This window comes from Ranitomeya variabilis, chromosome 5, assembly GCF_051348905.1.
Source record: "Ranitomeya variabilis isolate aRanVar5 chromosome 5, aRanVar5.hap1, whole genome shotgun sequence".
NCBI classification, from domain to species: Eukaryota; Metazoa; Chordata; class Amphibia; order Anura; family Dendrobatidae; genus Ranitomeya; species Ranitomeya variabilis.
In genome coordinates, this window is record NC_135236.1 from 562391743 (window position 1) to 562417731 (window position 25989).

Here is a 25989-nt window from a genome sequence, read left to right on the forward strand (position 1 = left end):
ATTAGTTGTAAAAGTAAAACAGCAATAGTGCACTCAATACACAGTATGAAAGTACAAAAATATAGACCACAAATCCTGATAAAGTGCACAGTGCTCGCAATGAATAGTGTGAAAGATCAATTCATAATAGGTCATCCAACAGTAATGTGCATGATAAAGGAGTCTGTCTGCTGACATTACTAGCATTAATGGTACCCGACTGGTCATATCAAACAGTAAGTGACCTATTGAAAATAATAATGGGTGATACAGACCTGAGGTGAACTGAGATTTTCCATGTATAGCAGAACCCACATACCATCACTGCTACATGGCAGATGCTGCTTTTAGCTGGTGTTCTTCTTGTTTTTAGTGTAAACCAAAACCCTTAGTAAAGTGCATTATTATCTTATTGTGTTTACTGGGTTCTTAAGCAGCAAGCTCCATAAAGTCTCTTGTATGTCATTTGGGACCATTTAAAGCACCACTCCAGCGTTATTGTAGTGCAGTGCTGGAGCGGTGCCACTAATCTAAGTTCCCTTCCCCCAGTATTATACCTACTATCCGCTGTCTTCAGCTGTTCCCATCACCGCACCTGTTGGTCTTTAGCAGTTTGTGACCTGCGAATTTCTGAGCAGGTAATGTAAGTTTATGAAAGCCAGAACGAGGTTCTCATGAACATTGAGAGATTGCCACTGTTATCTCTGACTTCCGCTCAGTCAGACGTTGCAGCTGGAAGAGAGTGGCACTGGGAAGAGATGAAGACAGCAGCTGGTAACCAAAAGACTAGAGGCAGGGACTTTTGATTAGTAGTACCATTCCAGTGCTGAAATAAAAAAGAGTGATGTTTTAAAAAGTTTTGTTAACGGTCACACGAAGCAACCAACCCCTTAGGGTATGTTTCCACGTTCAGGAAATGCTGCGTAGAGCCACAGCGTCAAACAAGCAGCATCCAGATGTTACAGCATAGTGGAGGGAATTTCATGAAATCCCATCTCCACTATGCATTAAAAGACACATGCGGCAGACCCGCGGAAATGGACATGCGGCGCGTCTTTTCAGAACGTAGCATGTCCTTACAATGCTGAAACAACGCAAGGACAACGCAGGTGACCTGCCAGTGACCTCAGGTGCAGATTTGGTGCAGATTTTACCTGCGTAAAATCCTGACCAAATCCTGATGCAATCCTGAACGTGGACACATACCCTAATTTGATAGGCCAATGTTAAATATATTAAGGGAAATTTATCAAAACTATTTTATGGGAAAATAATAGGAGATTCCAATAGCAAAAAACATCTCATTGTAGCTTATTGAAACTAGTGGCAGGTAAATGTGGATCTCATAACATCCTATATTGAGTTTTTAAATTCTGAAAACTGTTGGCCTAATGCATATTGATCTGTATGTATTGCAACAACTATTGTTTGTTTAATATGATGTGATTTATATATCTGCATGCATATTGTTCACATGTCAACAAGGTTAAAAAAAAAAAAAAGGGAGTCCTCATTTACAGACAGGATGTTCCTCCTCCCCCTTCCCTGTGAGCACATTCTAGTGTCTGCAGCTGAAGCAGAAGGTCACAGCAGATCTCTCTCTCAGAAACCAGATTGATCCTACTCTCATGTTGTATTGCTGAATGTTCTTAATTCTTAATAAATGAACATTCTCTGTTGCTCGTTGTGGACATCATGCTGATTAACCCGCTGCTAACAAAAACATTAAATGCATTTAATAAATAAGGGTTCTAGAATTATGAAATTCACAAATGTAGTTTTCTGCCATGTATATATGGGAAGTCTGAAGATGAATGGTGGGTGAATTTACTCTTAAAGCCATTCTTTAATTTTATTCTAAATCAATTTTAGGTTGGGCGTAAGGCATTCAATATCATGACTCAAATGTAATCCTCTAATTAAACAAATTACAGAAGAATATACAACTTACCTTAAGCATCTGTAGCTGTGTATTTCTGTCTCCACGCCTGCTGAGTGGTGGGCTCTTCCGGGTGGGCTCTGGTGCTGTCACGTTTCTCCACCTTTGTTTCCTGACAGTAAGAGATACACTGCACCCAATCCTTCTTGAATGGGCAGCCATCCATATAGATCAGACTGTATATTGCCAGCATTTTATGTAAGTTTGTGATATAACTATACTAACAGTTGGTCCCTGATAAAAGATGCCAGGGATCTCTGGGATGAAAGGACTATATGTGACGTAATCCTTCTGACTGATGTGATAACTTGTTTACAGCCCCTTTAAGAGGAAAAGTTCATCTCTACTGGCTATATCCTTTTGTGCTAGTGTTGTTGTCTGTCCGGTGCAAACATTTATGATCTCTTCTCTTTTATTCTGCAGAGTTTGCCATTTCAATACTTGATAAGATGCAGGCACAGGAAATTTTGCGGAGTTTGAGGCTACCAGAGTTTGACGACTTCAGCCAGTTTTTCCGAAGCGTGCCAGCTGCCACATTAGTCGGATTAGGTGCCTTTGCTGCAGTAATTGCATACTGGTTTGCGAGTCGACCCAAAGCTGTTAAGCCGCCATGCAACCTCCTAATGCAGTCAGAAGAAGTAGAGGTACAGAATGCGGATATCACGGCCATTGTACAGAGTGCTAGCATTGAATTAACGGGTTGTCAAACATGATAGACATTGTCAATGAATAGCTGGGAAACTTTCTAATATACTTTATATTATTCCAGATTAGAATATTTCTGCAGTGTGTGGAAACATTCTCGTTTAGGCCACGTTCACACATTCAGTATTTGGGGAGTATTTTACCTCAGTATGTGTAAGCCAAAACCAGGAGTGGGTGATAAATACAGAAGTAGTGACGTGTTTCTATTAGGCCACGTACACACATTCAGTATTTGGGGAGTATTTTACCTCAGTATGTGTAAGCCAAAACCAGGAGTGGGTGATAAATACAGAAGTAGTGACGTGTTTCTATTAGGCCACGTTCACACATTCAGTATTTGGGGAGTATTTTACCTCAGTATGTGTAAGCCAAAACCAGGAGTGGGTGATAAATACAGAAGTAGTGACGTGTTTCTATTAGGCCACGTACACACATTCAGTATTTGGTGAGTATTTTACCTCAGTATTTGTAATCCAAAACCAGAAGTGGGTGATAAATACAGAAGTAGTGACGTGTTTCTATGTATTATGCTTTACCTCTGATTGGCCAGATACTGAGGTAAAATACTGACCAAATACTGAACATGTGATAGTGGCCTTAATCCCAGGAGCTGAGACACTGTACAAGCCTAGAACTACTTATAACAAAGGGTTTGCTACAATATGTCCGCTATGTTTGAGTGAAGCACAATGATAAGACAAACCATTCTTGTATTCTGCACAATCTCTCAGATAGCGGCCTGTGATCCGGGCTGTGTAGCTCATGTAATGAGGAAGAATATTGCCATTCAGTGCCATCAAGTACAGATCTACCAAATAATACAGTTCTGCATAATTATTAATTCAACACTCACTAATAAGGTTTATTTATTCTGCTAAAAACGGGTGAAAGTTTAGCTGAACTTTGAGTGCAGGTAACAGTTTTTGGTAACATTGCATTGTGGTTCTTCACCATTTGTTGCACAGCTGTAGTGGTGACACAGGCGGTGCATAACATCAGCTTTGGGAGCTGTCCAATTGCTGAATTTCTAATGCACTAATATTTAGAATTGACAGTCCTCAGTGGTTGATACCTTTTAATGGCTAACTGAAAAGATGGTAACAAATTGCAAGCTTTCGAGACTACACAGGTCTCTTCATCAGGCAAAGACTAACAGAAATTCTGAAGAATCACATATGTATGCACAACATAACACAGAAAAGAAAAAAAAAAAAGGAAAAAATGCACTAATGTAATTTTTGGTCTCTCACTTTTCCTTCGTCAAATATGTAACTGCGCACCCCACTTGATAGAGACAATCCACACAAGAATTTTTTATGGGCTTTTACCATTGGACAATTACAACTTGCTAAGATGGTCCTTTGGCAAAAAGCAGATCAGGTGCCCCCCAGCTTGTGACCCCAGCTGTCAGTTTAAAGATAAACCTGGAGAAAATCCTTCAATTTTACTGCAGTGCCACCTGGAGGAAAACGTAAGTATTACACGGTAACCATGTAAATCTAGCTGTCTGTGTAAGGATGGCGAGAACAAGCAATAGACAGACTTTGTAACAGCTCTGCTCCCTGGCCAAGAGAAGAGGATGCTACACTACTGATTATGTACTATAGTTTTTGGATATAATGGGTGGCCAAAAACTAAGTAAACAGTTGAATCAATGAAATTGATCACAAGAGGTTATATAGGTAAACACACATATGGACACAGAAAAGAGCAGCATGATGTAGGGTCAGAGACTCTGATTCCAGTGATGTTTCACTTACTAGACTGTGTGTTGTTGTTTCAATAAAATCAGTGTTTTATCAGCATGAGAATGTAACTACAGGACTAGGTGTCTCATGCCTCCTGGTTTGTGTAACTATGCCCCCACCAATGATTAGCAGCTTTCTGTAAATGCACAATGTACCCAGAAAGTTGTCAGTGAAAGGGAATGTGTATATAAAGGGCTCAGCATTCTGAACACTGTGATATCTACAGCAAAAAAACAATGTTATTTTATCAAAATGACACCATGCAAACCGGTACGTGACTCTGAAATGAGGATTTCAGCCCCTACATAATACTGCTCTCAGATTAGATAGCAAAAATCTGGTAACACTTTCCCATTGATCCCATAAGTGTCTTCCATCAGCGTTGCCCCATTTCTGTGCCTACGTCTGGCCACAATGTATTCAGAGTACTGCGCTGCAGATCATCTTTCTTTACCCTCACGGTTATGCTGAGTTCCGATTGCCTAGTCCCATCTAATTTCTCACTATTATTTTGCACATTTCTTTGCAGGACGGTGATGGTGCTCGCCATTCTGTTTTAGGAGATGGCCCAGAGCTGCTTACACACTACTATGACGATGCCAGGACAATGTATGAGGTGTTTAAGAGAGGGTACCACATATCTGGTGAGAATACTGCATACACAATCCTTAGATTATTGTCCATTATTTCTGGCCTAGAAGGGCTCATACACATGATGGTCTCCCACCTCCCTCTATTACTCACATACCCGATCTCCTAGCAAAGAGTTGCTTTAACACTAATGGCCCCTTCCTCTCCATATCCAACATTAGAATGGCCGGCATGTAATGTTACGTTCCCTCTGTGAGGACGGTATGTCCAGCAGCACATCCAGGGTACGGTAATTACGACCAATATCTTACTGGTTCACCCTAGATGTTATCTGTCTCTTGTCTAAATGATCAGTTTTGAGATATCACAAACTGCTCCATTTATATGGACAATTTTGGTATAAAAATATATATTTTTCCTGCCATTAGCTGTGAAGAGTATGACTGCAGAATTTAAAAGGGATGGCCACTGTTAAACTAATGTTAAAGGGATTATCCAGCACTTTAATTATTTTACTGTTTACTATTTGGTAAAATCACGTCAACAGAGCAGCAGCTTCTCTTCCGCTCTGCTCTGTTAACGATAGAGCGTGACCGTGGACATGATGCTGGTAGATGGCTGGCTCCCGCTGCCCAACGTCCCCAGAAGAAGTCGAACTGCTGTGTTGCCACGGAGCAGCTGATTTGCCAGCAGGAGTGGTCGGCGACCACTCTTAGCCAGCGCTGGGTAGAACAGGCAGGTCGTTGTGCAAATATCTGCCTGTTTCTTTTTTTGGCCTATAGAAAAAATAAAATAGTCCTGGACAACTGCTTTAAGATACCAAATACTCAGGTATCCCAATTTCCTGTAGTGAAACCAGATTTCAGGTCCAGTCCATATCATGCTGCTATTGAACTGGCGTATGATCAGATACGTCACTCGTAGTAGTACATACTGCGCACAGGACTCTGGCGCAGGCACAGTGAGGACCTGGAGTGACGTGTGGGTCCAGCGCAGCATAGACAGGGCCTAAACCCTGGCTAACAAGGGAGGAAGAAAGAGGAAATTACGACACAACTATAGCGCAGGATATATGAGCATATCAGATATATGCATGCTAATATTTGATAACTATGAATAAGCTAATCCCTTCACTGCATTCTCATTAAGCAAAAATATTTTGTAAGAACGTAATTCCAAGATAGCGTATTTCCATATCTTTATCCTCATTTTTCTGAGGAAAACAATGTTTTTATCACCAAAAATATTTTTTTTTATATGTCCCTTCCCTGGTTTCGTCTCCACTCTATGGATTGTGGCCTTACTGCCCTCCCTATGATTGCCGATTGTCCTAGCTTTAATGGCAGACTACACTACAGGGTGGGCCATTTATATGGATACACTTAAATAAGATGGGAATGGTTGGTGATATCAACTTCCTGTTTGTGGCCCATTAGTATATGGGAGGGGGAAAACTTTTCAAGGCCATTTTGAAGTCGGCCATTTTGGATCCAACTTTATTATTTCCAATGGGAAGAGGGTCATGTGATGCATCAAACTTATTGAGAATTTCACAAGAAAAACAATGGTATGCTTGGTTTTAACATAACATTATTCTTTCATGAGTTATTTACAAGTTTATGACCACTTATAAAATGTGTTCAAAGTGCTGCCCATTGTGTCGGCTTGTCAATGCAACCCTCTTCTTCCACTCTTGACACACTGATAGCAACACCGCAGAAGAAATGCTAGCACAGGCTTCCAGTATCCGTTGTTTCAGATGCTGGGGTCATCTGAAGGCAATTGTCTATGTAGTGAAGATACGAGAGGTGCAGTATCTAAAACAACAGATACTGGAAGCCTGTGCTAGCATTTCTTCTGCGGTGTTGCTATCAGTGTGTCAAGAGTGGGAGAAGAGGGTTGCATTGACAAGCCAACACAATGGGCAGCACTTTGAACACATTTTATAAGTGGTCATAAACTTGTAAATAACTCAATCAATGAAATAATAAAGTTACGTTAAAACCAAGCACACCATTTTTCTTGTAAAATTCTCAATGAGTTTGATGTGTCACATGACCCTCTTCCTATTGGAAAAAAAAGTTGGATCCAAAATGGCCGACTTCAAAATGGCCGCCATGGTCACCACCCATCTTGAAAAGTTCCCCCCTCCCATATACTAATGTGCCACAAACAGGAAGTTGATAACACCAACCATTCCCATTTTATTTAGATTTATCCATATAAATGGCCCACCTTGTATATGCAATCTGCACTACAACATGAACGGATTGATTCCATATGACATGGAACCTTTTCTTTATCATAACTATGATTATATCTTCCTAATTAGTATCAGCATTTGAAATAAAAGAATAGACAGACAGGGCCTCAATAGTATAAGAACCACAATCAAAGATGGACCCCTAAAATGAGCTTATATCATTAAAATTATACTACTCACATACAATCTTCTAAAAATAATATTACACGGAGTGTAACTAATCAGTTCTCCGATTATTGTGTGTCTTTTCACTGTATGTCCTTTTATAGTTTAAGGGTTTAACAGGGTTTTCAGTGACACCGACGTGGAGCGGGGGAGTCATTTTGCCTACACTAGGGTGTCATCTTCCACTGTCAGTGTGATTATTAGGGCTTTCTAGGGATTGAATAGCCCCATAACTATTAATAATGCAATAGTTTTGTATATGGGCCGTGGTTCATTTATGACCATACCCTGATTGGTTACACCCCGTGTTATACTATTTTTAGAAGACTGTTTGTATACTGTTAATTATATAATAAAAGCTAATTTTTAGGGGTCTGTTTTTGATTGTGGTGCTAATAGTATCAGTATTATCATTATTTATTCTTTGATATTACTGCCCATTTTTCCATTGAAAAAATGCGCTAAATCAAAGAACATTGGTTGCAGTTTGCCTCGCGAAAGTGAGCTAGATCAATGATATAACCTTTAGGGCTCATTCACACAAATGTATAACACGGCGGAGTGCTATACAATGTTCTATCGCATTGCACTCGGACCAGTGTTATTCTATGGGGCAGTGCGGATCAGCAATTTTTTTTTCATACCAACCTGGCATGAGAAAACAATCACAGCATGCTGCGCCTGCATCCAATAATCGGATTGCACTCACCCATTCATACACATATCATCCGAGGGGGTAGTGGTTGCTAAGTATTATAAACTTTTAGTGTTTTAAATGCATATGGATAATGCTCATAAGGACATGTTCACACATTCAGTATTTGGTGAGTTTTGTTCCATATGTGAGAAAAAGTTGGCACTTGTTTCCTTATCAGTGGCATAACTAGGGTCTCACTGGGCCTTGAGCAAATTTTTGACCAGTTCTTTTAAAACCCCAATACTCTCCCCAACAACACCCCTCACTGTCCGGAGTGCAGAGTGCAGCGCTTACTTGTGATAAATCCGAAGTGTTATACATGCACAACTTAAGTCTGTTCTCAGTTAAATAATTAGAAGTTTTGAATTCCTAAACTCTTTGTGTATCGGGGCGTGACTGTGGGGTGGGTCTGTGGAATGTGACTGTGGGATGTGACTGCGGTATGTGACTGTGGGGTGGTACTGTTTCAGCGCCCCCAAACGCAGGGCCGCGGGGTACTCGGTACCGGGTTTCTCTGTCTCAGTTCTGGGGTTGTCACGGTGGCTAGATCCGGTCCGTGACCCTGCTAAGGGATGTCCAATGAAAGTTGTAGGTGGTGGTGCGTGGTGCAGGTCGCGATGAATAACGAGGACACAGGGTTGCAGTCTCTTTACCTCTTTACTGAAGGCTTCAAGATCTTCAATCCAGAGTACTGTCAACAGGGCTGTCTGAGACCGGCCGGTCCGATGGCACCTCCAGAGTTCCCTTTGCAGGTGGAAATCTGTGCCTACCTTCTAGCGCCTGTGTGTTGTAGTACTTCCCTGCTGAGCACCACTGGATAGTCCTCACAACTGTTGTGTCTCGTTCTGATGTTCTTCCCCACAACTTATGTCTGTTCTGATGTTCTTCTCCGTCCCCCAGATGATATGGCTAGGACGCACCCGTATGACGGGTAGACCTGGAGTTCTTCCGGGACCCTAGTGACGCCCCTCTCCCACAGTTGCCCCCTATGTCTGCTTAGGTGATTTAGGTGAGACAGCCAACCTATAATTAACTGTCCTGCCGTTGGTTTGAAGTAATACTTGGAGCCCAATACTTCCTCGGTGTTCCGGCTACGCGCCTCAGTAGGATGTTGCCTCGATCTTACGGCACGACTCCTACTGGTGTTATCTCCTCTTTTGCTATGATCTCGTTTCTCACTCTTCACAATAAACCTCGCTTCTTGTCCTTTCTTGAGATACCGCTGCGATGCAGTGCAGGCGCGGTTCCTTAATGTTCTGCCCTGTTCGCTAGGCCTCTGTCAGGATCCCAACCCTGACAGGGACCCCCCTGAATCTTCCCCTGCAACACCCTCTGTCACAGGATGTTGCCTGGTTCCAACCCAGTCAGCTTCTGTTCTAACTTTCTATCCAACCCCCAGTTTTACCAGATTGTGAGGAGTGGCCTAATGCATAGTGCCCTTTGCTCCCCCTGGAGGCCAGACTATGAAGTGTATTGGTGTCTGTGATACCTGGTCAGGTGAACTCCTTAAGTGCCATCAGACGTACCATCACTCCCCTTAGCGGCGGAGCGTCAGTACTGCAACGATCAGGACTCTGGGGCGCTGCACTCCCCCCCGGTTAAATCCAGTACTCCCGGACTGGGAAGAAAACAACAATACATGTCAGCAAAAAGACATACAATTTTTGAAATGCAATAACAAGTAATAAGTAATAATAACAGTGCTTCCCTTTATGGGAGGTGAGGACTCTTAAACGTTACAAACAAAACATGGTTAAATATTTTAAATAACATACTATAAATAACCTCTATTACCCAGCCGGGTATTCTACTAAGTGCAAATTCCGAACAATAATTTAACTTTGCCTCTAAGGACATATAAGCTGGATCCACTAGAGGCCTACTATAAAACTCCTAAAGTATAAATTAACTTTTCTTCATTTTTCCCTTCTAAGTGCAACATTTTCTTCTTACTCTCTGATTTGTCTTATGCAGGACCGCCTGTCTATCTGCCCAGGCCTAATGCCTCTTTTCTTAGTACAGGACCACTGAGCCATCTCTCTATGGCTCCTAGGAGGACTCACCCACTAACCCCTACGGGTTCACTTCCTGTCCTCAATCTCTAGCAACATTATGAAACATTTTCTATAACTAACTAGCTGACTACATATAACTTGCTATGTAAAACATTATTACTGTTCACTTTCTTTTAAGGCAACATTGTACATTAAGTGCAACTGGTGAACTTCCCCTTTAAGAGGGAACCAAGTCTCTTTGAGGTAGTGCAACTGCTCAAGTTGCAAGTCCGTGTAAGGCAGGAACTCCTGTACTGTTTCCAGGAACAGTTTCTTCGCAAAGAGTTCTTTTTCTTGTAAAACCAGCAGGGGGCACCCTTAATAGGGTGCAAACTATTTACATTACAGTTTGTGAACCATTCACCGTCCATGATTCGGCAGTCTTTTCAAAATAGGGGGTGTAACGTAGCAAAAAGGAAAATAAAAGCAAAAATAAAAAGGCAACAGGGATCCCGGGTAAACAAAGGGATCCCTTTAAGAACAACCCTGGTCGGGTACTAGCAGCAGAAGACACAGAAGACGAACAGTTAGCTATTTACATACTCGTGGTTCCGAGGTTTATCCTCACAGAAGGTTACACTGCATCAATTGGTGACGGACACTCACCGGCCGGGAAGGCTGCGGTCCTCTGTCATCGGCGGATGCAGAATCAGTATCATTGGTTGGTCTCCCAGGTGCAGTCAGATCACCTGGTGTCTGGATTCGAATGTCAGCTGTGGTTGCAAGTTCAGTAGCGGCGATAATACACACCGTGGCAACAGTAGTGGCTTGGGTCAAATCCGGGTTAGTCGTAGTCGGGACAGCAGGTGGTGCTACCACCGGCTCACATCGTTGGACGTCCCGGGCGCACCACCCCTGTTTTTTCCGCATGATCCACAGAGTTAGGTTCGTCATACAATAATCCGAGCGATTGAAAAAATGCATCTACATTAAGCAATGCCGGATCCCCTGACTCAAGGGAGAATGCCCAGTCCTGAGGGTCACCACGCAGCAGGGAAATAACTTGCTGAGTGGGGTCACCAGAGGAACGGGGTTTCAGAGCAAAAAACAATTTGCAGTTATTTTTAAAGTTCAAAAACTTAGATCTATCCCCGTAAAACAAATCTGGAATAGGAATTCTAGGCTCTAAGGCTGGAGTCTGAACAACATAATCTTGGATACTCTGAACTCTTGCAGCAAGCTGATCCACATGAGAAAACAAACCCTGAACATCCATGTCCGTGCCCAAATCCACCCAGAGATTAAGAGGAAGGAAAAAGACAAAACAGACTAAAGAAAAAAAAATGGCTCAGAACTCTTTTTCTTTTCCTTCTTTTGAGATGCATTCAACTCATTTGTGGCCAGTTGTATTGTTATGGACTGATAATTTAGGAGCGACTTGCGACTAGCTCTGAGCAGGTGGTAACTATACAGACCGCAGTTCCTGATCTTAACACAACACTAGCAGTAGCCGTGGGATGTTCCTGTCACTCCCTGGACACCTCGTCACAGCCGGAGAACTAGCTACCCCTAAAGGTAGAAAAAGGAAAGCTATCTTGCCTCAGAGAAAATCCCCAAAGGATAGGACAGCCCCCCACAAATAATGACTGTGAGAGGAGAAGGAAATGACATACGTAGTATGAAACAAGATTTAGCAAAGGAGGCCACTTCTAGCTAGATAGATAGTACTGGAAAGAACACTGTGCGGTCAGTAATAAAACTAGAAAAAGTCCACCGCAGAGATATGCAAAAATCTCCACACCTGACTAAAGGTGTGGAGGGCAAAATCTGCAGCCCAGAGCTTCCAGCTTAGCTGAATAGATCCATACTGATAAGCTGGACAAATGAGCAAAACATAAAATGTTTTGAACAATAAAGTCCACAACAAGTGGACTGCAAAAGGACAAACAAGGACTTATCTTTGCTGAACTGGACAGAGTGTCAGGGAAATCCAAAAGTGCAGTGACTCCAAGCAGGAACAATTGACAACTGGCATTGATTGAGGAATAAGGCCAGACTAAAATAGCCGAGCCAGAAAGACGATCAGTGGAAGCAGCTGCTGATGCTAAATCCAAGAAGCAGCTATACCACTCAAAACCACAGGAGGGAGCCCAAGAGCAGAATTCACAAAAGTGCTACTTACAACCACCGGAGGGAGCCCAAGAGCGGAATTCACAACAGGCCAGACTATGAAGTGTATTGGTGTCTGTGATACCTGGTCAGGTGAACTCCTTAAGTGCCATCAGACGTACCATCACTCCCCTTAGCGGCGGAGCGTCAGTACTGCAATGACCAGGACTCTGGGGTGCTGCACTGTCAGATGTGACTGTGGGGTGGGACTGTGGGGCGGGACATGACTGTGCGGTGCGACTGTGGGGCGGGACGTGACTGTGTGGTGCGACTGTGGTGCAGGACGTAACTGTGCGGTGGGACTGTGGGACGAGACTGGGAGATGAGACTGTGAGGCAGGACTGTGGGATGTGTCTGTGGGGTGGGACTGTGGGGTAGGACTGTGGGATGGGTCTTTGAATGTGACTGTGGGATGTGACTGGTATGTGACTGTGGGGTGGTACTGTCGGATGTGACTGTGGGGTGGGACTGTGGGGCGGGACGTGACTGTGCGGTAGGACTGTGAGGTGGGACTGTGGGGTGGAACTGTGAGGCGGGACTGTGAGTCGGGACTGTGGGATGTGACTGTGGGGTGGGACTGTGGTGCAGGACTGTAGGGTGGGATGTGACTGTGGAGTGGGACTGTGCAACTGTGGGTTGGGACTGTGGGTTGGGACTGTGGGGTGGGACTGTGAGGTGGGGCTGTGGGGCGGGACTGTGGGTAGTGTCTTTAACTCTGCCAAGGCACCTCCGCTGGCTCTGGTGTCTTTATCTTCTTCCTCATTTAAATTTCACACTGGCAATGTTCTAGCTACAGGCGATGCTTGTGCAGATTGATCTGTTGGCAGGCTTCAGTAAAATGGCTAGGGTGGCGGCACACGTGCAGATTTAAATCTCATCTCAATGACAAGTCGAGATCCTGCGTATGTGCCCCCATTGGCTGCATTTTACTGAAGACCGCAGAGGCCGATCTGCACATGCGCCAGCATCGGCACCATTTTCCAAAACTTCGCTGCAAGATCAATCTGCTCTGCCAGCGGTGCAGTTTTCCTGAAGACTGTCAACAGATCAATCCGTTCAAGTGTTGCCCGCAGATAGGACGGTGCCAGCACAAAATTTAAAAGAGGAAGAAGACAAAGACACCAAAGGCAGCGGAGCGGCCGTGGCACAGCTGAAGACCATACCCACAGTCCCAGGCCACAGTCCCAGCCCACAGTCCAGGCTCGATGCACAAAGAGTTTCGGAATATGAAACTTCTAATCATGATTTAACAAAAAACAAGTTACAGATTTCTACACTGAAGGTAGCTATTAAATCAGTATGATTTATGCCATTCTGCCTATACCTTTAGTTTAACATGAATAATCCTAATGACAGGTTCTCTTTAGAACGGTGCTGCTTTTCTGTAGGTGGGCCTGTGGCATTGCGGCCCTCCTCCCTTTCTGAACCAGGTCACACTTGCACCCCTTTGACTGTGATTTTTACGCCATTGTTCATTAAAGGGAAAAATGAAGGTTCCTCACTTGTCCTTTCACTGTAATTCCCACACAAATGGAGAACAAGTGCATGGTGGGGTTTCACAAGATCCAAAATTGGTTTTAATGACAAGGTGTTAAAATGATGATGATGATAATAATAATAATAATAATAATAATTAATAATAATTTGATTGAATGACATTTTCATGAGATTGTAAAGATAAAATACATTAACTCTAATTAATGAATAGTCTCCTTTGGGGGGTATTGGTGTACGGCACAGGGGTATTGTGTGGAAAGAGTCTTTTATGTAAATTACAAGCTGTACAATCAACATTTTGTCTTTAATGAAACCCAATCTTCAAGCTGCTTGTCTGAACAAATCACAGTAACCTACCCTACAGCTGATATTTCTGGCCTGACCTATATTCAGCTTAGATCATGGAAGCACAAAGTCTCCGGTGGCCTGCTCCGTGCACTTAACCATAACAAAAAGGAATTTGAGCTACAAGTCATCAGAATGGTCAGTAAAAGAAGAACCATCAAGATTCAACACACTATGAAAAATAGTTCCATAGAAAAATAAACTATTCCCTAATTAACCCAAAATATCAAAAAAATAAAAAAAATAAAAAATACAATGAGGAATTTTTCATATTAGCAATGGGGAATATTGTGAAATAAAAAATTTGTAATCTGTCTCCTGTGATTTGCCTGATGTGAAAATTAACCCTAAAGTTACTGGCAACGTGCATTTTTGTATTATTTCAGAAAATGGTCCATGTTTGGGATCCAGGAAACCTAACCAGCCTTACGAATGGCTCTCCTATAAAGAGGTGAGGATGTTTTAAGTTCATTTTTTCCATATCACAATTGTTAATATGTACCAGGATATTACTGCTCGTCTACAGAACCAGCTCCATGACTGCTAGAAGACGTATTACTCAATGTGTCCTAATATTCGTGAAGACCGCAAGTTATTGAAGCCAAAAAGCCTCTACACATGTAGTACACCCCAGCATAGAGAGCGAAAAAAGGCATTGCAGCTGCCTGTCAGTTTAGGGGTTAAATTCTTCTCAGATGGCCAGCAGATGTCTGACTGCTATCTTCTGTAATTAGTCATGGTAAAGCACATAAGTCTCTCCAATTACCGATATGCACCAGATCCCTTTGTATCCAATACATTTCCAGTTTGAGTTAGCAGAACAAGTTGGAGGTAATTTCAGCATAAATGTTTTTTTTCTTTATAATCATTAAACGGAGATCAGTCATAAAGAATAAAACATTAGAAAGGAGTCATGGGGTTTAATAGTGTACATGTCACAGTGTAGGCAGCCATATGCAATACAGGAGTACAATGGTCGGAGTCACTAGGTATTATACAGGAGAACGTGTTCTGTAAGAATGTACATTACTGAAATATGCCGCGCATTCCACGATGTAATAAAAGAAAAATGTGTAAAACCTTTGAAACCTTTGCATCATCCTGAGACTTTTTCCTCCTGACTATTCATATAATGAATTCTTATCATTTCATAAAATGACATTTCAGCCCCCATTTGTAATGGAAAACCTTATAACATTCGTATTACTGATAAAGAGGCATTTGAATTGTTTGCAGGTATCAGACAGAGCAGAATTTTTAGGGTCCGGATTACTATACCAGGGATGTAAGCCCTCATCAGATCAGTTCATTGGGGTCTTTGCACAGAACCGTCCAGAGGTAATTTCGCCTATGTTTCTCCGTTTCCTCTACGGCATATCCTTTTACCACCTGGGCTTCAGTGTGATGTCTCTGTCTTTCTAGTGGATCATTTCTGAGCTTGCCTGCTACACATACTCTATGGTGGTTATCCCATTATATGACACCCTGGGCCATGGCGCTATCCGCTATATCATAAACACAGGTAAGGTAACTTCTCCTGTAAAGGATGTGAATTTTAGGTCATAAGATATGAATAGGGTTTGCTATGTTTTAGCTTTACACCCGACCTTAGTAAGTAAGTACTGGTGGTGGTGGATATTAATCCCTGAATGTAGACTGAGCTGACCTCATTGAGTATTTTACACTTCCTCAACGTCACTACCGGAATAGTTTTGTTCTGTAAATAAGCCATTGTAAAAGTTATTTCAAGCACTGATTCTATTTACGTCTGCATCAGAGTACTTCATGTAAGAACACAAGGGATAGGGATTTTTGGCCCTTGGAAAGAAACATGCCCTTAAAACACACATACACAATTAAAGCTAAACAAACACGTTCAACGGTGGTCACCCGAACTTGTTCTCTGACAGCTTCTAGTAACGAAGTCCTACCCTCGTAAGTTTTATTGGGGAGAAATGAGTATGCTTAGACAAAAAGGATTGGACATTAAAGTTCAGCATGAGTGATCCTTTTTTTCACCAACATCCACGCTTGGAGGAAAGTTAGGAATCCTCCAGTGGTTCCCGAAATTGGTGGGTTTGACTGGCAAAAGTCTAACATATATGGACACCTTAATGGGGTTGTCAGATGATATCCCTCTATAATTACCTAACTGGTAGAGCTAGACACTAGTCTCAGTCCTCAGGTAGCTGAAGAAGGGAACACCACCACCTCCAGTCTCAGTTGAGTTCACCAGAATAGCGGCGCTGAAGTGAGGGGGATAGAAGCAGTAAATCTACCCTAGATATAATGGTTTCCCTTATCTGCTTTTGGCTAACTGTTTTTGCTTTTACTGTTTTTAAAATCCCACAAACCTTTTAAAAGGGACCCTGCCAGTCTCTCTAAACATCCCTAAACCACTACCATGTATTTATTGCTATCTTTATACCCTTTCCAAAAAGTTCATAGGGGTGAGATGATTGATCAGTTAGAGGAAAACATTGCCCCCACGACTAATCACCCACTACGGTAGTTAGCATATCACTATCAAGATTGTTTTCTGGCATATTCAGTAACAAATATAACAATAAAAATGGCTTCTTAGGAAGGGTATAAAGATAGCAAAAATAATATGGTGGTGACTTTGGGAGCGTGGTGACTTTGGGAGCCTGGTGAAGCTATCACGTTCCGTTTGAGTGACATGAGAGCACAATATATAATTAATCCCTGGTGTTTGTAGTGTTGTATGGAAATGTTTGTCAAAGAATCAACAGTGGAACTACTTTTTATCTTCTATGAATTCAGTATGTACTGTATTTTATCTATCATTTGTGCCAATGAAAAGTGTTTAATTAAATAAAAAATGTAAGATTATAGATTTTGCTGTAAATTTCTCTACTTACCATGTAAATGGTCAAATCTACAACAAAATCTTTATCATATGCGAAATAGGGTGGACTTAAATTCCTGCAGTATAGTATATCTGCACCAATGGCTTACCGCCAATGGCGGCAGGCCCCACGACTGCTATGGGGCCTGTGAACCTGGGGAGGCGGTGCCAGCGCCCACATCGGGCCCCTCTTCCACCAGTCATCATCATTGCTCGCAATGATGGAGGAGGGAGTGTCAGATGACATTTCTTCCCCCATCATTCTTCCTTGGTGTCTGACGTCTCAGCGCAGCGGGTGCAGTGATGTCATTACAGCGCATCCGTTGTTCTGAGACGTGCAGCACTTCACACCACGCACACAGGAGTCTGGAGTATTGGGTAAAATGACGAGAGGTGAGTATAGTATTATTATTTTTTTAAATCAGTGACTGGTGGCCATAATAGAGTATGGAGGACCATGGGGAGTGCATTATATTCTATGGAGGACCATGGAGAGTGCATTATATTCTTAGGAGGACCATGGGGAGTGCATTATATTTTATGGAGGAGCATGGGAAGTGCATTATGTTCTATGCAGAACCATGGGGAGTGCATTATATTCTATGGAGGACCATGGGAAGTTCATTATGTTCTATGCAGGACCATAGGAAGTGCATTATATTCTATGTAGGACCATCGGAAGTGCATTATGTTCTATGCAGGGTAATCCAGCAGTCTTGTTTCCATGCCAGGGGCCTGTTGCTGATCAAGGTAGAGTCCAATCGGACTTCCCCTTTAAGACAGGTTTCTAAAACTCTTTTTCTTTTGATTTATACATTTTCTTTGGGATCTTTTCTGAAAAAGCAAGATATGTGAACATTCTTTAATTAATAACAAATAAGACAGCAGTTCAATATGTGAGTGTAATGCTTTCAGGTGATAGCCACCAAACTAATACTGGCATATTTGTGGGCTACTATGGAATGTCTGGGAAACTCGTAATAAATTCTCATTCAGACATCCATTTTTCATTATGAACTGAGGGTCCGAATAAAACAAAACAGAGACGTCTATTTTGATATGAGTCACTGATCTAATTCGCCCATTCAAATCAATAGGATTGGGTAAAAAAAAATGGACAGCACATGGATGCCACTGTTGTAAATTGGTCTGTTGTTCTTGTATGCAAAAAAAAGTATGTATAAGGCCTAAATGAGGACATCTCCTAGAAATAAGGGCAATTCTCCTGCAAGCTGCATTTTTTTCCTTAAATCGACATATGATGTATATGTAAATCTCATATTGATACTGTTGTATTGAGTGGGCTAAGTACATAAGATATTTGCAGATGCTGGCTCTGTTATACAGCTGGTATCTACATATAACAGCAGCGATCCGAGCTAGGCTTCAATCGCTGCTGTTAACCTTTTAAATGCCGCAGCCACTCTCTGACAGCGGCAGTAAGGCTGGGGTCACACTGGCGACTTAAACGAACAAGTGCAATGCGATTAAAAATCGCATTGCACTCGGACCAATGTTAAATTATGGAGCAGCTCCCAGCAGCTGACTTTTTGTCTGCTGTTTTCTTCGGTCCGAGAAAATCGCAGCATGCTGCGATTGTCACGGACAATCTGCCGACTCTCAGCTCACTCGCACCCATATGAGCCTATGGGTGCGAGTGAGACCGCGCACACCACTCGGACATCATCCAAGTGCTGTGCGTTATAAGCGGACCCCAGCAATGGAGGAGATGGAGAAATTAGTTTCTCCGCCTCCTCCACAGCTGTGCTCCGATCCGCTCTCTGCGAGAGGCTCGGAGCACGATACATGACACTCGGCTCCTGCCCGCAGCAGAGCAGGAGCCAAGTGTCATTAGCATATCGCATCCGATGCTCTCGCATCGGATATTATACGCTAATGTGACTCCTTTCCCCACAAAGAAAACCTGAGGTGCCGACAGTGGTAATCCTGTGAAGGAAAACCTCAGGCCACACTCACACTTTGAGTATTTGGTCAGTATTTTACCTCAGTATTTGGCCAAAACCAGGAGTGGACCAATCCGAGGAATATTATAATAGAAACACGTCACTACTTCTGTATTTATCACCCACTCCTGATTTTGGCACATAAATACTGATGTGAAATACTGACCAAATACTGATAGTGTGAACATGGCCTAAACCTGGGCTTCATAGGTCACTGTGATTTCGCCAATATACTATAAAACAGTTGTATTGCAGTATATAGAACAAGCAATCGGGCAATTGCAAGTTCAAGTCAGACAGTTTTTTTTAAATGGACAAAAACAACAAGTTTTTACATTGGCCACCAATTTAGAAGACTCTCCTTCTTTGGCGAGTTTTCTTGATAAGTTGTTTTGTGAAGCAGTTTTGAAGACTTTTTCAAGCGTTTTTAAAGAGTTCTTTTCTTCAAACTTCTTTTGCAACCTCATATGCTGCTTTAAACAAGTAACACACGTGTTCATTTCTTCCCACCATGCATTTTTAAAAACCTGAAGTGAAAGAAAAATGCTCAAAGGGTTGAACCTATGAGCAGCAAAGTGGATAGATAGTAATAGAAAATATCTTTCAAGTGCATTTTGGACAATTTTCCAAGCTTCCCTTTTTTTGGAGTGAACCAACTTTTATCCCATTTTAATATATTCTGGAAAAAAAAAACTGTGTGCACATACATAAATAAAAAAAAGCTTTTAAAAACTCTAGATAAATATTACAGAAAGTATAAAAATTGGATTCATCCCCCATTTAAAATAAAGATATTAAAAAATATATTTACAATACGGTAAATGCTGTAAAGCAAAAAAAAAATCAAAACATGAGATATGCCATTTTTTGTCATTGCAAGTTCCACAAAAAATGTAAAAAAACCCGAGAGTAACATACTATGTAATATCAACAAAAACATCAGTTTGCCATACAAAAAACAAGTTGTAAGAAAATGCCATTGCTGTAATTGTACTGACCTGAAGAATCATGTTGGAAGGTCATTTTAACCACACAATCAATGCCTTAAAAAAATTGCATAACTACATTTTTTTCGACATATTACTGCACTTTAAATTTAATTTCCATTTTCCAGTACATTATATGGTAAAAATAATGGTGTTATTAAAAGCAACAAATTAACATTCCTCATACTTCTGTGTCAATGGAAAAACAAAATGTTATCACAGTTGAAAGAGGAAAGGCAAAAAACTAAATTTGACTACCCAAGGAAGGGGTCAATGATCTTCACATCACCCTCTTCCTGCACACTTTTTCACTCCTGGGTGCTGGTGGAGACGCTGTCTTGACCCTGGCATCGGCATGACTTGGTGTCTGCTTTAGCGCCCCCGAATGAAGATGGGTTCTGAAATGTGGACTGCTAGGGGTCTCTATATTGTGCTACTCTCATATTAGGTGGCAGAATCTGGTGACAGATCCCCTTTAAGGGCTGTGCTATTTAGCACTCTAGATTAATGAGGATTTGGTGTCTATATTTAAAACATGATCTGGGGGTCCAGATATTTTTTGAGAGTCTGTAGTCTCTATGTTTTCTGTGTGTTCTTAATCAGTTTAAGGTACCTGCATTCATGAAGTGACAAGAGAAGTCATTTGTAATTAATAAATTCTGCAAGTTGGTGGTGTGTCCTTTATAAATGGCCAAAAAATGCAAAACATTTGGTTGATGAGCGCAGTGTGCCACTTTGACAATTTCCTGAATCTCCCTGCTGTTTATTCTGAAAAGTCGGCAAGTATCATGCTTAGCATGCAAAGTGTGTGTATGCCCCGAATTGTTTTTGACCACTCTATCAATGTGTCTTCGGCAGCGGATATCTCAACAGTAATATGTGACAAGCCAGAAAAAGCTAAAATCCTTCTAGAGAATGTTGAAAAAGGAGAGACCCCTGGTCTTAAGTCTGTTGTTCTCATGGATGCAGTGGACCAGCAGTTAGTGGAAAGAGGAAAAAACTGCTCTGTGCGTATTCAGACTATGCAAGAAGTGGAGGTACTATTTTCGTATAATCATTCTAATTTAATCACTGTTAGAAAATATATGATATACTTTGTAGAATTGGCTAATAACTATCACAGTGACTTTTATATTGAGTTATAGGCCTTCAAGATTGTGCCATGGTTCAAGTGTAGATTCCAGAAGCCTAAAAAAAATTGTGGGAATAAATAGCATGTTGGTTATTCCCACAGATTTTCACAGGAATGCCACAAGATAACCACACACAGCAAATACGTGACAGAAATCTTTGGATATCTTCACACTGAGTTTTTGAGGACTTTCTGGATCAGAAACTGAGCTGAAACTCCAAATCGTTCTCAGAAACTCAAAACTCCTCAAAAACTTAGTTTGCGCTAAGTTTCTGCTCCAAACCCCCTCTAAAAACATGGTGTGTGCTTATTCAGTTTTTGATTCAAAAAGACTCAGCAAAAAGACGATGGCGATTCATCAAGACTGGCGATTCTCTCTCCAACCTTGTTGAGGAGGCTGACGCTTCTTAATGAATGAGTCGAGGCACGCAGAGTAACATTTGTGGGGTAGGCAACGCCACCACTCGTCATGAATTTGACAGGCAGGGCAGCACACTCCATCATGCCCTGTCCCACCCTAGCTCTGCCTGCTTTGCCGGAGCCCAGTGAAGAATAGCGTGAAAATAGCAGAAGTTGCCTTTTTTACACAACCTTGCATTGTGCAAAAAAAGTTGACTTTTTTTTGCCAGTAATCCGGCAAAAAAGCTATGATGAACCCCCTTAGTGTGCACATACAGTATGTTGGCTACATATGATGTAATAAATATGTGTAAAATTTTCAATATGAAAACTTCTGCAACTGTCTAGTTTATCTTTAAGCTAATCATGTGCTTACTGCAGACACATTCCTTTTCACATCAGTGGATCTGATATTCATTAGCTGAAATTTCTGCAACAAAACTGGTATATGTGAATTAAGTTTATCAAAGCCATCGTTTTTTTAGAGTGTTTATCCATCATTTTTGGATCTTTTTTTCTCTATCCAACAATAAAGAAACCACTAGCCAAATCTGAAAATGCTGGGAAATCACTCAAAACAGACGCTCACAAAATATCAGTGTATATTAATAGTGAGATTGTATTATCATTATACAAATTGCGATATCTGGCACTACAAATGTAATGTCTCTCCTTTTCTAGGAATGTGGGCGCAAGTACAGAAGATCACCAATTGTGAGTGCAAATATAAAATGAAGTAGTGAAATTGTATAGGAGAAACAGTTACACCATTTAGTGAGGAAAAAACAATAAGACTCCCCACCACTATCCAAAAGGATCTCATACGCTGGGGGGAATGCACTGGAGTAGTTAAGATGCCAGTAAAATGTAGTGTTTAATATAAAGGCCAACAACACATTTATAAAACTTCAACGCTCTTTGGGGCTGATAGCTCACCCATTAGGAGAGCAGATAAAATTGGCAAATAACCACTACATATGTACTATATATATATATATATATATATACTGTATATATACATACACTGCTCAAAAAAATAAAGGGAACACTTAAACAACAGAATATAACTCCAAGTAAATCAAACTTCTGTGAAATCAAACTGTCCACTTAGGAAGCAACACTGTTTGACAATCAATTTCACATGCTGTTGTGCAAATTGAATAGACAACAGATGGAAATTTTTGGCAATTATCAAGACACACTCAATAATGGAGTGGTTCTGCAGGTGGGGACCACAGACCACATCTCACTACCAATGCTTTCTGGTTGATGTTCTGGTCACTTTTGAATGTTGGTTGTGCTATCACACTCGTGGTAGCATGAGATGGACTCTACAACCCACACAAGTGGCTCAGGTAGTGCAGCCCATCCAGGATGGCACATCAATGCGAGCTGTGGCAAAAAGGTTTGCTGTGTCTGTCAGCGTAGTGTCCAGAGGTTGGAGGCACTACAAGGAGACAGGCCAGTACACCAGGAGATGTGGTGGGGCCATGGGAGGGCAACAATCCAGCAACAGGACCGCTACCTCAGCCTTTGTGCAAGGAGGAACAGGAGGAGCACTGCTAGAGCCCTGCAAAATGACCTCCAGCAGGCCACAAATGTGCATGTGTCTGCAAAAACAGTTAGAAACCGACTCTATGAGGATGGTCTGAGTGCCCGACGCCCACAGATGGGGGTTGTGCTCACAGCCCAACACCATGCAGGATGCTTGGCATTTGCCACAGAACACCAGGATTGGCAAATTCGCCACTGGCGCCCTGTGCTCTTCACAGATGAAAGCTGGTTCACACTGAGCACATGTGACAGATGTGACAGAGTCTGCAGACGCCGTGGAGAACGATCTGCTGCCTGCAACATCCTTCAGCATGACCAGTTAGGCAGTGGGTCAGTAATGGGGTGGGGTGGCATTTCTTTGGTGGGCCGCACAGCCCTCCATGTGATCACCAGAGGTAGCCTGACTGCCATTAGGTACCGAGATGAGATCCTCAGACCCCTTGTGAGAGCATATGCTGGTGTGGTTGGCCCTGGGTTCCTCCTAATGCAGGACAATACCAGACCTCATGTGGCTGGAGTGTGTCAGCCGTTCCTGCAAGATGAAGGCATTGAAGCTATGGACTGGCCCGCCCGTTCCCCAGACCTGAATCCGAATGAACACATCTGGGACATCATGTCTCGCACCATCCACTGAACTCACGTTACACCACAGACTGTCCAGGAGTTGGCGGATGCTTTAGTCCCGGTCTGGGAGGAGATCCCTCAGGAGACCATACGCCACCTCATCAGGAGCATGCCCAGGCATTTTAGGGAGGTCATACAGGCACATGGAGGCAACACACACACAACTGAACATCATTTTTTTTTATCTTGAGTCATTTCCACTGAAGTTGGATCAGCCTGTAATTTGATTTTCTACTTTGATTTTGAGTATCATTCCAAATCCAAACCTCCATGGGATATTCATTTCGATTTACACTGACCATTTCTATGTTTTATTGTTCTCAACACATTCCACTATGTAATGAACAAAGATTTGCAACTGAAATATTTTAATCAGGGATATCTATGATGTGGGATTTTAGTGTTCCCTTTATTTTTCTGAGCAGTATATATATATATATATATATATATATATATATATATATATATATATATAATCTATTACAGTGAAAAATAAGATTTAAATCGATATCTCAGTAAATACAACTTCCAAATTTTTTACAAGACTGAGATTTTTAACCTTTTAACCCATAACGTAATCTTCAGTTTTATTCAGATTAGTTGCGGATAGTGTTGAGCATTCCGATACTGCAAGTATCGGGTATCGGCCGATACTTGCTGTATCGGAATTCCGATACCGAGATCCGATATTTTTGTGATATCGGGTATCGGTATCGAAACAACATTAATGTAAAAATGTGTAAAAGAGAGAATTAAAATAAAAAATATTGCTATACTCACCTCTCCGACGCAGCCTGCACCTTACCGAGGGAAGCGGCAGCGTTCTTTGTTTAAAATTCGCGCTTTTCTTTCCTTTACGTGAGTCCCGGCTTGTGATTGGTTGCGTGCCGCCCATGTGACCGGGACGCAACCAATCACAGCAAGCCGTGACGTAATTTCAGGTCCTTCAGGATTTTAAAATTACGTTCCGGCGTTGTGATTGGTTGCGTCGCAGTCACATGGGCGACGCAACCAATCACAGCAAGCCGTGACGTAATTTCAGGTCCTTAAGGATTTTAAAATTACGTCCCGGCTTTGTGATTGGTTGCGTCGCAGTCACATGGGAGACGCAACCAATCACAAGCCGTGACGTCACGGGAGGCTGGACACGCGCGCATTTTAAAATGGGCGCGTGTCCAGCCTCCCGTGACGTCCCGGCTTGTGATTGGTTGCGCCGCGATCAACCAATCACAAGCCGGGAGGCTGGACACGCGCCCATTTTAAAATTTTAAAATGCGCGCGTGTCCAGCCTCCCGGCTTGTGATTGGTTGACCGCGGCGCAACCAATCACAAGCCGGGACGTCACGGGAGGCTGGACACGCGCCCATTTTAAAAAGCGCGCGTGTCCAGCCTCCCGTGACGTCACGGCTTGTGATTGGTTAATGGCGGCCATGTTGCCGGGACGCAGACCAATCACAGCAAGCCGTGACGTAATTTCGTCACGGCTTGCTGTGATTGGTCCGCGTCCCGGCAACATGGCGCCGTGACCAATCATAAGCCGGGACGTAACTGGAGGCTGGACACGCGCGCTTTTTAAAATGGGCGCGTGTCCAGCCTCCCGTGACGTCCCGGCTTGTGATTGGTTAATGGCGGCCATGTTGCCGGGACGCGGACCAATCACAGCAAGCCGTGACGTAATTTCGTCACGGCTTGCTGTGATTGGTCCGCGTCCCGGCAACATGGCCGCCCTGACCAATCACAAGCCGGGACTTCACGTAACCAAGTAAAAGCGCGAATTTTAAACAAACAACGCTGCCGGTTCCCTCGCTGAGGTCCAGGCTGCGTCGGAGAGGTGAGTATAGCGATATTTTTTATTTTAATTCTTTCTTTTACACATTTATATGGATCCCAGGGCCTGAAGGAGAGTTTCCTCTCCTTCAGACCCTGGGAACCATCAGGAATACCGTCCGATACTTGAGTCCCATTGACTTGTATTGGTATCGGGTATCGGTATCGGATTGGATCCGATACTTTGCCGGTATCGGCCGATACTTTCCGATACCGATACTTTCAAGTATCGGACGGTATCGCTCAACACTAGTTGCGGAAATAAAAACACCCCACATAAAAAACTACTACATCTAGTATTTTGTATGACCTCCATGATTTTTAAGGAGAGCATCAAGTCTTCTAGGCATGGAATGTAAACATTTTTATACATATTACAACAATGATGCTCAACTTGTCTCATCAGAACTCTCCATAGGTGTTCAGTTGGGTTCATACCAGGAGACATACTTGGCCACTGAATCACATTCACCCTGTTCATCTGTAGAAATGCAACAGTGGCCTTAGATGTGTCTTTTGGATCATGCATACATTTAGCAAAG

At 42.4% G+C, this 25989-nt stretch overlaps 1 protein-coding gene across 6 annotated transcripts in view; it reads left to right on the forward strand.

Moving 5' to 3' along the window:
• The window catches only part of ACSL6 (acyl-CoA synthetase long chain family member 6), a 364139-nt gene that overhangs the window by 208778 nt on the left and 129372 nt on the right, over window positions 1-25989 (forward strand). For all 6 annotated transcript variants that reach the window (XM_077265964.1, XM_077265965.1, XM_077265970.1 and 3 more), the window contains exons 2-8: window positions 2342-2562; window positions 4901-5015; window positions 14479-14543; window positions 15329-15430; window positions 15515-15614; window positions 20770-20948; window positions 22124-22156. In XM_077265964.1, the coding sequence (XP_077122079.1) occupies window positions 2342-2562; window positions 4901-5015; window positions 14479-14543; window positions 15329-15430; window positions 15515-15614; window positions 20770-20948; window positions 22124-22156 (815 nt within the window). The remainder of the gene's footprint in view (window positions 1-2341; window positions 2563-4900; window positions 5016-14478; window positions 14544-15328; window positions 15431-15514; window positions 15615-20769; window positions 20949-22123; window positions 22157-25989) is intronic.